The sequence below is a fragment of the Propithecus coquereli genome, unplaced genomic scaffold, assembly GCF_000956105.1.
Source record: "Propithecus coquereli isolate 6110/MARCELLA unplaced genomic scaffold, Pcoq_1.0 Scaffold4, whole genome shotgun sequence".
Classification (NCBI taxonomy): Eukaryota; Metazoa; Chordata; class Mammalia; order Primates; family Indriidae; genus Propithecus; species Propithecus coquereli.
In genome coordinates, this window is record NW_012149729.1 from 10,068,248 (window position 1) to 10,084,562 (window position 16,315).

A 16,315-nucleotide genomic window follows, 5' to 3' on the forward strand; every position below is an offset into this window, starting at 1 on the left:
GAATTATATATAATGCTAATCAATTCTACTAATAGATGGGATGAAAGAAACATGTCTTAGATATTAAAATAAAAATTGAAGACACTTTAAAAATAGTACTAGACCAAAGGATAGCTGCACACCAATGGCAATTGTTCCCAAAAGGCTAGCTTCCAAGTATTCCAGTGTGCTCCTCTGGACACAGAAGTGAGGAAGAATCTTTGGATAAGGAAAAAAGGCTAGGTCCGTGACAACAAATCCTTCTCACTGGGGAGACCAAATACACACACATGAATCAATCAAGCAACTACAAAACAGAAGGTAATGAAAACTGCTCTGGGTCATAGTTCTGGCTCAAAAGCTGACCAGCTGTGTGACCGGAACCGGCCTCATCCTCTTCATCCTTTTCATTGGGAAATTAGAGCATTGAGCTGGATGATTGCAGAGGCCTTTCCAGCTCTACAATTGTGTAAATCTGACTCCGCACAAAGGTTAAACAATAGAGCCAAAATCTCATATACAGGCTGAAGAGTGTTTAGAATGGAGTAGAGGAAATCACAGAAAAGACTTGGATTTTTCTAAGGCATTGGAATTGAGTTAATTTGAGTAGGGCATTGGATTTGAGTTAATTCTCAAAGACAGTGACAAGCATGAATTAAGTAAAAGAATAAGTCAAAGGAAAAAAATAAGAGTTCCAAATGATCAATTTAAATATAATATGTCCTACTCAGAAATGACTATTTATCTTACGGGATCAATACTTTTTATTTTTTCCTGTTTCTAAAGAAGGGCATAAATGATGGAAGCAATCCTCTGCAATCTTGATTATTTGTGTTGAAGGAGAATAGGAAATATTTGGGTAAATAGTATTTTCTCTTAATTTAAAATTCTATAATATTTTACCTAGTTGGCATTATCCAAATTTAAAACTTTGATAGTTTTACTTATGTCAAACAGTTGAGGAATAAAATAATAGAACAGTGGTTAGCAAGAGAGAAAAATCTAAGAGCATTAAAAATAAATTGTAAAACAATTTATGTAAAATATTATATATGCCATATAACAGCCACTTGGCTGGCATGTGGTTGTTAAATAAGATTTAGAAAAACAAAAAAAAAAATAAAAATGCTTTCTTTTGTTGAAAGAATTAATGAATTTTTGCAATTACAGAATTAGCAGTTTTCAAAAGACTTTAATATATAATATTTACTTGATCCGTAGAACCATCAATGATGTAATAAGAGGGAAGAAAGCACATTAGCTTAGTTTTACTGATGAGAAAACAGTAAGTCTCAGAGGTAGATATTCAGCTGGAAACAGAATGATAAAATGCAGAGATGGAAAAGATCTTGCAGCTCAACTAACTTCATATCCAACCCAGTGTATGAAGTTCTATTGCAATATTCAGCCATTCGAAATTTCAAGGAATGGTACCTCATAAGGGAACACACTTTATTCTTGGTCAGTTTGGCGTATTAGTAAGTTATTCTTTATTTTGAACATAAATCTGCTGTCCGGTCATCTATACTAGTTCTAGTTCTGCTCTTGGTAGGTAGAAATAGTAAGCTTAACCTTTTCTATAAGACAACTGTTCAAGCTACTGAAGAGGCATATTTTTCCATCAGTTTGTAATCAAGCAATAATATTAGCTCAATAGCTGAATGCTTTCAACAAATAATACGAACAGAAGAACCTAGGAATATTGCTTCAGGATGAAACGAGCTTGTCAAAGTTACCACAGATATATGTTTAATTGAACTTTAAAACATATAAAGTTCTGTGCATGCCACAGTTTTCAAAAAAAAAAAAAATAGGAATAATATTGCCATTTAAATGCCCAGATAGTTGAAACCTTCCTGATGAATACAAAGATTCGCATTAGCGTCTCTGGGACAGAAACGCTAATCCCTAAACTGTACCCTGCACTAGAGAAGTGGTTAAGGACACAGGATCTGAAAACAGGGTGCTATCACTTGAGGCCAGAAGATTGCTTCTCTACAAAAAATAAAAAAAAACTAACCAGGTATAGTGGTGTGTGCCTGTAGTCCCAGCTACTCTGGAGGCTGAGGACAAAGCAAGATCCTGTCTCTTAGTTAATTTATTAAATAAACGAACGAAATCAGGGTGCCTAAGTCCACCACTAATGATGTGGATCCTGGGCAAGTTAATCTTTTGTCAGTTTCTTCATCTTTAAAATGCAAATAACAATAGTACCTATGTACCTCATGAGGTGGATGTGGAAATAAATGGAGTCATGCCAGGAAAGCACAGTGTCTGATATAAAATAAGGGCTCATTCACACTGGCTATTATTATTATTATTATTATATTAAGTGCTATTACAATAAGCACTTTTTAAAAACACTCTATAAATGTATCATAGGGAGGCTGTTAAGAGCAGTATCCATTCAGTAAACCCTATATGAAAAACCACACAGTAAATCTGTTTCCAGACTGAATAAAAGGAAAAGTATTCCTTCTTCTGAGAACTTAGATGTTATTTTTTTCCCTATGGACAATAAAAATCATACTAAAAAAAGTTTTCTTATCATCTCAAAGTTATAGACAAAATTGAATAACTAGGTTTGATCCTACAGTCTATACCTATACCTTCTGATTTTCCCTCAGGCTTGGACTTTCTAGGCTACCTACATCTTCCATTATTCTGTTTTAATCTTTTTTTAAAATGTACTCTTATAAGCCACCTCAAATATTCTGCCAAACTCGGCAGAGGTGTGTATAAATTCACAAACCAATCATCAAATACATTTCCTAATTGTTATCCATATTTCATTTGTGCTTACTTCATGAAAGACTAATATAAATAATGGTACTTGGCAGAAATCTTTACAAAACCTCATAAAACTTAATCAGTGTAAAATATATTTATATCCCTATAGAAAAGAATATAAGTAGCTCTCTTTTTGCTTAAATTTTGTACTTTTTCATGTTAGCTTTCATACTTTTCAATTAAATATTTGATGATAATCTACAATAGATCATTTATAATCTGCTAATATATATATCACTACTGCTATGCAATCAATATTCACACATTCTTTATATCTATAAACAAAAATCACTTTAAACAATTTCATATTTACTCTTTTATCCAAAAACAAGCATTATGATGAATGATCTATGTGTATTCCAGTTTATGAAATTTCAAGTAATCTGAGGCTAAAATCTCTCAGAAAAGTAAAAAATCTGGGTCTGTATTTTCCCAGTGGCTCAGAACAATATGGAAATCCTACAAACGCTTCCCAAATGTAACCTTTAAAAAACCAAAGATAAGGCAGCTTTCAGGAAGACCGGAGGCTCTGGAATTTTACTTCTTCACTGATCAAAAAAAACCTCAAGCCTAATGACCTTTAAGAAACATTCCAAAACCAACCTGCTTTGCCTAACATTCTAAAACAGATTAAAATCACATTGTCCAAAAAAATGTTAAGATAACCAAAGTATTTTAACAGATGAATGAACATACGCATAAAACTTCCTAACTGTGCAAACACAAGAAAGTTATTATATAATCACAGATATACTATAAATGTTTGTTGAATGAATTGAATGCTTAAATCAACTTAATTGTTATTATCGGCATTTTAAAAAATAACAAGACTTCTGAGCATTAAAATGCATTCCTTTAAATGGCTTCTTATGTATTTAGAAGCTTATGGTGTGTTCAAACTCAAAAGAATGAAAAAAAGTGACATTGACAATCACTTTTACAGGTATTAGGTTGGGTAGAAAAGAGTGAAATATGCACATAGCAAAGTGGGAAACAACTACAAAATTATATGAATATGCAATTGAATATGAATGTGCAAAGAAATAGGTACGAAATGTAGCAGTAGTTTAAAATACATCTCAATAAATCAGGGCTCTAAACAAATGAGGCAAGAAGGAGAAATCTGCACTTACCACTTTAACGAAAGGTAAGGGAAGTTAGATAACAACAATCTGATATGGAAGACCAGGACATATTAATTCAGTCATTTTAATCCCCTGAATCTTTTGCATCTAAACCTATCGTCCTTACCCTAAGAATCTATTTTCAGGATGACTGGCATTCAGGCATAGTAAACTCCTACCTCCTCAAATATAGTTCAATTATGTTTATTTAACCAAAAAGTATACTCATGACTCATGCTAAAGCCAAACATTTATAGGCTAATAGAATTTGGAGTTAGACAGGCTCTTAGAGGTCCCTCTAATAACCTGACAAAATGAATTCAGAGGAAAACAATAAACATCCAACATCCCCAAGAATAGGCCAAGGACTGAAGCCATGAATACTTGCAGGGATTGGGAAAGAGCCTCAGAAAATCACTTACTCCAGTTTGGAACTGTTTGAATTATTCAGGCCATTCTCATATTTGGCTAATATCTGCTTTCCTAAAATTTTCACTGATTCATTATATTTTTCTCTTTGCAAAATCAAACAAAGTAAACAACCAAACAAGTAAAGTCTAATCCTCTCTGCATATGACAGTGTCATATTAGAAAATATCTCATGTTCTTCTGTCTTACCTTCTCTGTGCTAAATACCCTCAGTTCGTTCAATGGGTTTTCAAAGGCTTCACATTCTATTCACTCTCATAGGCACAATAGTCTTCTTAATCTCGTCTAGAAAGCTAACATGAGAGAGTTTGTCTGACTGCTGAAATCCAGAGATGCTGTATCTACAGCAGTTCTCTTAATTAGCAGTCTGTCAACTCTACCGTAAAAAGGAATTGAGGACTCTACCATCTTCCCCTTTTTAAAAATGGTAATACACACCCATCTTTAGTCTTTCAGTGTGATCCCTTGTATAAGTTCCACAGTTTAAAAACTTTCTGTTAACTCTCACTTTAAGAGTTAATTTGTCAAGAGCACTTTTTTCTCAAGCTCTCTGGTTAAGCAATGAGCCCTTATTTGGCACTATTACAAGAATGGAGGCCAATGGATAACAAAAGTAAACCAAAGCAGGTTTTTTTAATCTGTAAAGGCATTTCCGTGTTATAATTTCAGTCTGATCTTGAAGTAAATAAAGAGAGGATGCAGAAGAGCATTTCAAATAGTGGTGAAGGTAGAAAAAAATTAATAGTAAATGAATTAGAAGTATAGTAAAATTGATTTCTTGGACTTCAGAATGACAGACATGGATGTGAAGTTAGAAGGCGTGTCCTCTCTCTTAATTGTCATAAAGCCCAAACAGAAGCCTCTCATAAACTTCACTTACCCAGCTCTCGCCTTTTGGACACTCCCCCTTGCTCTGGGATACTGCATACTTTGGATCCTCCTTTAAGCCCACAACCTGTATTCTTCTGACTCTACCATCTTTGCAATCTCATTAGCTTCCACAGGTTCAGTCATTTCCAGGAGGACAATTTGTAGATCCATTATCTTAACCCTGATCCCTGTCCTGAGCTATAGATTTGAAATTTCAGTTCTACATGGATATAACTCTACACGGATATAAACTCAACATTTCCCAAAAGTCATCACCACTTTTCTTCTCCAACTGTGATCTATACCTTGGTCAATAGTAGACACAGAATCGCCCTCAATTCTTTATTTTCCCGTTATTTCCCCTATCCCTACACAATTAGCCTGCAAGTTACAATTCCCCAATTTCTCTCAAATCTATACTTTCTTCTCCATGCCCACTACCAGTGTCTCAATCTCTTTCCCCTCCAACCAGAAATACGTTCCTAACACAAAGATTGAATATGTTACTACTTAGCTGAATTAAGAATTATAGACATTTTGCATATTGATGAAAAACTGACATAGTTACTTTAACACTGTACATATTTTCAAGATTGTAAACTTCTATACCTTTCCCATGCTTGATAATTTCATCCTGTAATTCAATGAGAAATAAATAGTATAACCCCTCACAGAGAATCTTATTAAAGATCCTGTGTGTTGCTTAGGTGATGAAAAGTTTAATAAGAACAGAATAGGTCTATGTTCGTAATAGAAAAGTAAAAAGAGGAAGCTGGTTCCTTTGCACTCTGCCACGTAGCTTCAGAGTGCCTGTCACCTGCTCAACCACAAGGTGCTTTATCTTTAGTGCTGAACTCTGTGTAATTCGCACAGAAAAAAACCCTACAAACTGCATTCTTCAGCTGGGGTCACTAGCAGCCTAACCCAGACAAAACTGACTCCTTCCATGCCATCCTCAGATTCTATCTCAACCTTTAAATTTATATGCTCCAGAATTACACAAGTTGGCAACATGGCACTTACTGTAATCTTGAATTGATATTTAAATAAGAGATTGCAATTTAATTTGGTACACATTCATATCCCATCTTCTCTCATCTAGTTTACAAATTCCCTGTGGAAATAAACACATATTCTTAATCACAGAACCTTGTAGGCACACAAAAAATATCTGTGAACAGGGTTTTCCCCTTCAAAATCTCTCAATAGTAAAATATATGTGCTAGCATAAAAATTGATTTAAGATTTCATTTCTGGAACTACTAAAAAATAGAGCATAGAGGCACATGTATATGAATCATCTTACTTCAGATCATGTGGGTGTGAATCTGAAAACAGAAGTGGACTGCAAGTAGAAACCACAAACAAAATTAAATTCATGCTAAAATAACTCTTTTCATAGTTCCTACTTAGTGAACCCTGAGTGATTAGAAGAAGAAACTATAAAATATAATTCGATTTCAAAAATTTAAGGTTAAAAAGCTTTCCTCCTTCAGGACATGTATGCTAATGTAAAAAGAAGATATAAAAGTTTAAGTAACTTCAGTAAAGTGTACTGGCAAGACAAAGCGAAAGGGTGAGGAATGAGGAGAAGGAGAGAGGGAGGGAGGAAAGGAGGAAGAGAGAGAGAAAGAACACAAGCTTCCAAAATATTGCTACATATACATTGCACTGATTAAGACAGAAGCATCCATCTTTGATCTGCTCTAATGAATCGCTGAAGTTAAACCATCCAAAGTCTAGACTCAAGCTAGTCCAGAATCATTCTTCTCACAATAAAAACTGAATAAAGACTATTAAAAATCAAGAAATCACTTGATTTATCCTCTGTCTTTACACTTGCATTATCTCAGAAAGACAATTTGGTTAAATCTCTTCTCTCTTTTGTTTGTTGTTCTAAATAATTTTCTATTTGCAAATGGCATAACTTTAGACTGTATCAATTTATGTTTCCTTATTTTTTCCCAAATCTTCTATTACTATAAAAATGTAATAATGTAAAATAATTGCACACTGTTATTAGGCCTTCTTTCCATGAAATCACTTCAACAGGATCCAGGAAATAAGGTTCAAAGAAACAGGAAAAGCTTTTATACACCCAAAAATTCCACAGCTTCCCTCATAATCTGTGTAAAGGTTACCCAATCATATATATTAAATCTCTGTATGTGAACTGACCAAACAAAACAACAGTCATAAGCTTTGCTTGCCAGAAATGTCAGCCTGCCAATTGCATTTTTGGTCCCTGGCTCCTCTTCCCAGCCTGGAACACGAGATCAGTTAATACAAACACACTCTTCCCACACACGCGTGATTCGGATCCCTCGTCTTCCCATTGCTTCAAGCCTGCCAACCTCCAGCCCTATGCTAATTCCAAAATCCATTCTATCTGCTTCTCTTCTCAAGCTCACACAGGCTCATCGCTGGGAAAGTCACTCACCCACGCTGATCTTGTTCACTAGAATGCATGGCGGTATTCCTAGTTAAGCCCTCAGTGCTACTGAGCAGCCCTTTTGTTTGCCCCAGATTCACTCCCTCTTGAATTCTTCCCTCTTCCAAATCTTTTCCACAAATCTCAAATTTCTTGACTCATCCTAACCTCCCTTGCTCTCAGCAAATGTTACCATCTCTTTAGTGAGAAGATCTAGGCCTTTCATATTCTTTATCATATCAAATTTTCTCTAGATTATCACCCATCCTTTTCTCCCACCCCTATCTCAAAACGGAATGTTCCCAAACGTCCTAAGACTGGCCTCTTTATCCCATTCTTTCCCAGAATTTTTCTATTTCAATTATTAATACAAACACCCACTGCACCATCAACACCCACCCCTTGGATCCCCTTTCATCCTCAATCTCTCTCTTCCCAGGCTTCCTTCCCATTAGTGCTTGGTGAGCAGAAGCCCTCCATGCACCTGGTTTCTCCTTCAACAACCCACTACTCTTTTCATCTTCTGCATGCACCAAACATCTCATGCTTCTGTGACCAAGCATTATGAACTTGTGTATTCTTTTCCTACTCCTCCCTGAATTGTAGCCATTCCCCCAAATTTAGTCCTCAGTCTGCTCCCTCACTCTTGTGCTTATCCATCAGCTCCAGGGTGGGGACTTCTCATTCTGTGAGCCTGACCCTCCCTCACCGTGCTCCTGGCTACAAATTTGCTTTTCCAGCTGCCTGTTGGCTATCACAGTGAGGGATAAAGTCCCTGGAATCAACCTAATCAAAAGAAGACTCAACAGCTCCTCCCATGTTTCCACTCAGGATACAAAACAAATTTATAAATTATCTTAAATTTCTTCTTTTCCACCATCTCCTATATTAAATATTTTACCCAACCGTATCAGTTCAGTTCATCGAAATGGGAACACTGTGCTCAGACTCAGGAGATTCAGAGATGTATAAGTAAACGTTGATGCCCTCAAGGGGTTCTCGAAACTAGGCAGAGTTCCATCCTACTTTTGCTATCATTCTAAAGTCCATTTGCTCAATTCCACTCTCACTGGTGCTGCCCTAGGTCCTCTAATCTTTTGTCAAGCTATTGTAGTAGCCTCCTGATAATCGCTGCCTCCACTCTTGCCTCTCCCTCCAAAACCATTCTCTGAACCCGGTTTTCCTAAAACAACCAATTGGGTCCTGTCCATCCCCTTCTCAAGAACCTTCAGTGGCTCACCACCACCTACCGAAAGGATACACAAGCTCCTCAACAAGAGAATCAGGGCCCTCCTGATGAAACTGACTTTAGCCTATCTTTACAACTTTACCCCACGCTCCACCCCTTCATACACCCCATACAATGGTCTTAGTGAAGTACCCAATATTCTGTAACCATCCCCTCTGAGCCCTGTTTTCGACCGTGTATCACCACACCACCGAGTCCTCCAAGCATGCTTCCTGGTGCAACTCAAACCAAAATTTGTTTTGAGGCTTTTCCAAATGCCCCACTAGAGACATTTTCTCTCCCTCATGTTCTGCCATCATCCTTTCTTTGTATCTCTACCATGGCACCTATTTCCTTAATGTCAGTCACAGGCTCAGGGCACACCATGCTATTCCTTAGAGCTTTTTTTCCCTCAGTTCTCAACTCAAACAGTTCAATCTCTCCAAACACTTTCTTAGATTTACAGACATATCTTCTTTAACCACTTCCTTCCTTCCTCCCTTCTTAGTTCTTTTCCCAGTTACATCCTTCTCTTCTTCATTTGATTCTTTTTCTTAGCAAAGGGAAAATAAATATGCCTGGCTGTTAAGACTTACACTTCTATAAACTTACAAAATGTTCATTAGTTCCTTTAGACATAAAAAAGAATTAAAAGTGTTAGTTCTAAGGTGCTCGAAATGGTACCCAAATCCTTTCAAATCTAGACAAGTCTCCCTATATTTTTCTAATTAAGGATTGTCCTTCCTCAAGCACCTATATTCAAAAAGTGTTTTAAACCAGTTTCTATTCAGTTTGATTTTTTTCTTGGCCATTTGTATTTGTGTTATTATATAAATACAGTATTATAATAGTATGTTCTCTGTGATTTATCACTGTAAGAATAAAAAAAAATAATAAAATTGACTTCCAACAACTTTTTGAGATTTATTATGGAACTAAATATAATTTACCATGCTGTTTCTACGAGAAAGTATAATCCAGTTTCCAAAAATCTTACTTACAAAGGAACACAACTCATGTAAAAAATGGGAACTTTTTTCCTTGTTTTCCCATATCCTGGGGTCTCCAAAGTATAGGGTAGCAAGATAAGCATATCTACTGAGGTAGTAAAAGAAAGTATTAAAATTCTATTTATTTATTCTCTTATCTTTTTTAATTTTTACTAATGTATTTCTTTCATAATGTTCAAAATATATTTGTATTATAGTACATATAATTTTGAAAACAAATAAACATTTTTGAGGATGAATATGCAAGAGTATTTTGAGGATGAACTAGGGTATGTGATAAAAATTTTTGAGAGTGTTATTAGAGAGTTTACATAGAGTGGTAATAATTTAAATTTTGGAACTTGAAAAAGGAGATTTTTGAAGCCTTTTCTCTCCGCCCCCCACCCCCTAAAAAAGACTGTTTTTAAAAGTCTATCAATATAACGTCTTTTTACAGATAAAAGCCTGCAAAGCAGTGATTCTCAACTAGAGTTAAGGAGCACCTGGAACTTGTTTAAAATGCAGATTCTCGTGTCTCAGACCCAAAGATTCTGAAAGTCTGGGTGAAGCCAAAAACTTCAGTTGCCTTGGGAGATTAGTATAGCAGGGTTTCTCAATCTCAACACTACCGACATACATTTTGGGCCAGGTCACTCTTTGTTGTGAAGGTTGTCCCATCCTATGCACTGTAGGATGCTTAGCAGTGTCTCTGGCCTCCACTCACTAGATGACAGTGGCACACACCTCACCCCTGTAAAGACCACCAAACATGTCTCCAAATAGTGCCAAAGGTCTCTTGGAGGGCAAAATCATCCCGAACTGAGAAACAGGATTAGAAGCTTTCCAAAATGACAAATTTTGAGAAATGCCATGCTTAATTAAGGGGATAAAATAATATGATAAAAGTAGAATATAGATACCTACAAGCATACATTATATACATTCAAACAAACAGGCTTCCCAAAAAGAAAATCTGATTAACCACTATAAACTTCTGACAATTCAGTTAAGCTTCTAAGTCAAAGCTCTTCTTGCGTAATTTCAACTTGATTCTCTCCCTAGCTTCTATTTTAGATTATTTTTAATTAACTTCAATGGCATTTTGCATCCTGCTATGAAAAGTCCGCCTAATAGTCTCAGAGGACTCTCCCAAGAGAGAAAAGTGCATTAAATCACACATTATCACATTAAAGTATATTCCAGCACTCAGAGTCCAACCGTCTACATCTTGGCAAACGCAATGGGGTGGGGGCTGGGGAGATGATACAGGGAAGGGAACAGGCTCAACTGATTCACAATATCCGAAGCCTATTATCTTCAATGCATCCACCTCTATAAAAAAGTTGTATTGATTCTCCACTTCAACTGCTTTTATCACAATGACATATATTTTACAATTTGTGCTTCCACCCTAGTTTCTTGCTACTGACTGTGTATGAGACCTTGGGCAAGTCACTTAAATTTTCTGGATGTCCTTTCCCTTATTTAAAAAAATGAGCAGGTTGGACTAAACTATTTCTAAAGATCCCTCTAGTTATAAATAAACTTATGAAAGAAGCATTTAATTTAAAGGTTCTTTCAATTATAGGGATTCTAGTAACTACTATACCACAGAGCAAATACCTACACTTTTAATGTTGCTTGATAACACAATTTTAAAGTGCTTAATCAAAAAGGGAAAAATGACAATTAGAGGAATCACACATACAAGATCCATTCTTTCTTAAAACAAAAGTTAAGTATGGTCCAAATTGTCCTTCACCTATCAAGACATTCATACAGGTACTTCACATGAGAAAGTAAATCAGTATTTCACAAGCTAGTCATAAATAGGAAAATAGTTTTAAATTACACATTTAATTTCTATTTTCTACAACAGAGATCACAAATCAGCTGCTCATAGGCCACATCCAGCCTGCAGGTGTGGTTGTTTTGTTTGGCCTGGACAATGATTATATTTAATTAGTTGCCAACTTTTGAAAATGAAGAGATGATACATGAAAATCCAGATTTCCAATATCACTTGAAATACTGGAAGATACTAACTCACATGGCAACAATTACTAGAACTGAGGAATGCTGCCTCCTGGCCCATGAGTTCTCCAGTTCCCGAAATCCCCACTGCTCTCTACTGTCTGACAACCATCCTGGTTCCCTCTGACAGCCTGGAGCACATAAGCTTATGTCCCTACTCTGTAACAATTTTTAAAAACACATGGGGAAGACTTCCAATGCTTTCAAAGCAATAATAAGGCTTGCAGAATCATATCAAAAATGTAGAAGTTTTAAGGAAGGAGAGTAAGGCTCTTAATAAGGAAAATCTTCCTAACTCCTAAGGCTGATACTTAGAATGGGCTACACTGTAGGCTACTAACCAACCACCGAAAAGGATAGAGAACAGCATCTTAGATTTGACAGGGCATTCAGACTAGAGAATTCCTAAAATTACTTTCAACTTTAAGGTTCCATGCCTTTGGTTAACAATATAGATGCTCAATATAACATAGTACAGAATATATGCATAGGTTATAATGTCTTTTTTTGTGTATACATATATATATATATCTGCTTGCAGAGGAAGACTTGACCATATCCTTCTTCATGAAATGATATTTTCTGTTAACTTTTACAAAGCATTTAGTTTTTCTCACCAACTTTAATATACAGAATTATAAAATTAAGTTTCAATTAACTACATAGCCATGTCCTACGGGAGAATTATTAAATAATTCTTCAGAAAGGATGATAAAGAATCCACGGCTAGAAAGAAAGGATAAAAGAACTTGAGAAAGGGCTTAATAGTGGCCTTTGAGCAAAGCTTCTTCACAAACATCTTTACCAATAAAACCAACGATGGCAAGCTACACTTGAAGCTTTTTTCTACCCACTCACCAAAATTTTTTTCTTTAAATACACCTTATGAAATCTACCTGCTTGAGATACAATATTTTAACAAGATTCCAAGGATTTTCTCTTTTAAAAATTAATTTTAAAATACACTTGTGATTAAATTGATCCCTACTTAAAGAATATTATGAGTCAAAGTTAAACTAATAAAAAAGCAACATGTAACTATGTTGCTGAAGCTAAGGCAATTTTCTGGTAAAATATAACCGATGATTTTCCACACTGATAATGTGTGATGTACACAGCAAACATCGTACTTCAAGACATTCTAGATGCCCTGCTTCTTAAGGTTAGATCACATCGTACCATACAGCCTCACACTGCACAGGCGCATTAAGTACCACTGCAAGTTCTTCCAGCTGATTTGAAAATGCAAATTATTAAAGTCGGATGTTGTAGATATTACCTATTTTCAAATCAAACTGTTTTCCCTGGGTGTTTGATGTTGATTTTTGACATAAGACTTGTTTAACAATAATGATTAACTGCTCAAGTATGAGCATACACAGCCCATCAAAGAGTCGATATGACTACTGAGGGCATGCCTAATGACAGGAAAATGATTGTGTTGACAATACAATGTGTAGAACATGGGCTGCTTCTGGGAAAACATATGTTTATCATTCTAGTTTTCTGATGTTCTGCAGCTAATCGTTTTTATTTTCTCTATTAGAAAAATGAGTCATTCTTTAGAAGCAAAAAAACAACAATAAATGTAATTCAATTTAACAGCCCTGGATAGCAGAACATTGTAATTTAACCATGGATGTTTTCTGCTTTTACTTATTGTGGCTTGAACGTTAAGTAACAACTTCTTTTCCACTTTTTGCTGCCTTAAAAAAAAATCCTGTGAAGCTCACTACATTATTATTACAGGAGGAAAAAAAGCTACAAGATATGCTTAAAACCAAGGGTATAAGGTAGGCTTTGAGCCCTGGAAAAGTACTTAGTTTTGATATATCAGTGTCAGAACTCTTTAAATCAGATCCATACTTAAAGTAAAATGCGTGAGAAGTTTAAGAACCTTGTTCTCTGTCCCCAGTGAAAACCTGAAGCATATTAACCTCAAGAGAGGAAAGATACTGTCTAACTTGTTTATAAGCTTGTTATGGAAGTTTCCCAAACACAAGAGTACTTATTTACTTTTACAGGCTGTATGTGTTTACACTTTGGAAGAACACAAAGGAGCTAATTCATTCTTGGAAAGTGTTTCTTTTAAAGCATGTTTATTTCAAAACAAAGCAGTTATTGAAAACATATGCATAAGCCATTCCAAAGCAATTGGTCACAGAAACCTGGATTGTCAAACGGCTTGCAGAGTAGCCCACAAGAAACAGAAAGATGAGAGGGGAGGGTGCATGCTTGTTCAGAGAGCAGCGCCAGTCCTGGATCTGATCAGCACACAAGAACTGAAGAGACTTAGGGAAGTGCTTCAGAACTCACATTTGAGTCTTAGGCCCAGAAATGCATATGCTTAAGAAAAAAGCAATCCTGTCATCCTGTTTCTTCCCAGCCAAAGGAAGGGGGAGTGGAGGGACCAGCGGATCCCGCCCTCTTATCCGGTTGTTGATCCAGGGCAGGAATCCTGTAGAACTTGCTTGAATAATGCGAACTGTGCGAAAGTTCACAACTACGAGGTTGGAAACCATCCTCACGGCACCGTCACCGTCCCCCCTCCAGTACGTGTGTGGGCAAACTGACAAATGCAATAACGAAAGGAGCTTGCAACTTGCAAGCGCGCACTCACCCTGGGCCGGGGCGCCGAGCCGGCCGCCGCCCGCCTCGGCCGCGCGCTGCGGCCCCGCGGGCCGGGGAGCGACAGCTTCGCCCGCGCCGGACATGGGCCGCTCCGCCGAGCCGCGCCGCCGCCTAGCTGCCGCCCCGCGGGGCGCACGGAGGAAGGGCTGTTAGGTGTTGGGTGCAGGGAACTGACTGCTTCTGGAGGGGGAAAAAAATGTTTTTAGAGAAGAGCACACCCCACTGCGGGACATCCCCTCCCCCTCCGCTGCCCTTCCCCAAACTCCACCCCGGGGAAGTTTTGATTTGAAAGTAGCGAGCAAAACCGCCCCAGTGCAAGTTGACAGCGGCGGAGGGCCCGGGGAGTCCCGGGGGGAACCAAGCCGGGCGGGTGCTGGGAAGAGAGGTCGGCTTTGGGAGAGGTTCGGGGATGGAGATCGAACCCCTCCTTCTCGGCCCGGAGACCACCACCTACCTCGGCATCCCCCCAGTCGCTCACAGCCCCTTCCTCCTCCTCCTCTTTCGCCCAGAAAGTTAGCGAGGCTCAGGCAGCGGCCGCATGTCGCCCCGGTGGCCTGACGACAGTGGCGGCCGCCCCTGCGCGTCCCTCCCCGCCTCCCGCCGGCTCAGCCTAGACGCCGCAGTGGCGGCAACTGCGGCAGCGGCGGCTGCTCTGACTCCGCGCACTCCGCCCCCTCTTTCCAGCCAGCTCACTCCGGCCAGTTCCCCTCCGAGGGGGACTTTCCCCCCCTCTGCCTCCCTTTCGCACCCTCCACCACTCCTACACTCTACGCTTCTCCCTCTGCTGCTCCTTTTCATCACATCCGGATCGGGGAGGCCTCGAACTCTTGGCGGGCAGCCCCGAGGAGGGGGGCGGCGCGACCCAGGCTCGGCCGAGCGCTCCCTCTGGTCCGAGGCTGTCTGGGTCAGGAGGCCAAAGCCTGACTGGGCTGGCGCGGCCTCCCCACCCGGGCACTACGCCCTCCACGGGCTGAGAAAAGGGAGCGAATGGGCTGGCCCCTGGCTGCCCAGATGTCTCCCCAGAAGCTCTGGAAATGCCCCAGGGAAGTAGAAATCTTTAGGGTGACGAAGAAAAACGAAAAAATACTAACTTTCCTGGTGGGACAGTGCATTTGAAACCCTGAGCCCCTAACTGAGCGTTTAATCTCTTAATCTTTGACTCTGACTCTGAAATCACTTTTCGGTCAAACAGGATTCCTGATCAGGTAGAACCAGGATACCTGAGCAAGTAGAACCAGTTGCAGTTTCGTAAACCCAGGCATCCAGGCAAGCAAAGTTGACGCCTTTGAGGGTGTCGGGGCTCAGGTCCCCAGACTGGCCTATTGCAGGCTGCATGCCTCACTGGACCAGTGATATTCGTGGGGAGATAAATGTGCGGTCGGAAGTAAAAAACTGATCAACACTCAGTGCACGAATGGGTCGTTCTGATTGTGTCGTAATCTGATGAGCCAACAATAACGAGTGTACAGTAATTTACAGATACAAAGTACTTTAATAATATATTCATATAACGTTTGTTCTTTATTTCATTGTCAGTGAAATGCAGAATTCATTTGTAGAAAGCTAGAAGGAACTCATTCTTTGACTCTCTAGGACAAGAGGAATCATAGTGATGTTATCAAAATTGGAGAAAATGTACATTGGCTTCACCTTTCTAGATATATCATTAATAATAGTCCAGGAATTTCATTTCCTCAAAAACCCATTGGAATAGATTCCAATTGATTGAAAAGAATCCATCTCTTACCTGTAGCCAGTGCATTCAAACTTGATTTCAATCATCCTGAAAAAGCCAATCTTCAAAGTTTCG

The 16,315-nt window shown here is 38.4% G+C and overlaps 1 protein-coding gene across 1 annotated transcript in view; it reads right to left on the reverse strand.

Moving 5' to 3' along the window:
- Window positions 1–15,303, reverse strand: part of MDFIC (MyoD family inhibitor domain containing) — an 84,282-nt gene extending 68,979 nt beyond the window's left edge. Inside the window, 6 exon segments of the mRNA XM_012652740.1 lie at window positions 14,495–14,623; window positions 14,626–14,741; window positions 14,984–15,014; window positions 15,017–15,046; window positions 15,049–15,091; window positions 15,094–15,303. Of these exon segments, the coding sequence (XP_012508194.1) occupies window positions 14,495–14,623; window positions 14,626–14,741; window positions 14,984–15,014; window positions 15,017–15,046; window positions 15,049–15,091; window positions 15,094–15,303 (559 nt within the window).
- Between the last annotated feature and the right edge of the window lie 1,012 nt (window positions 15,304–16,315).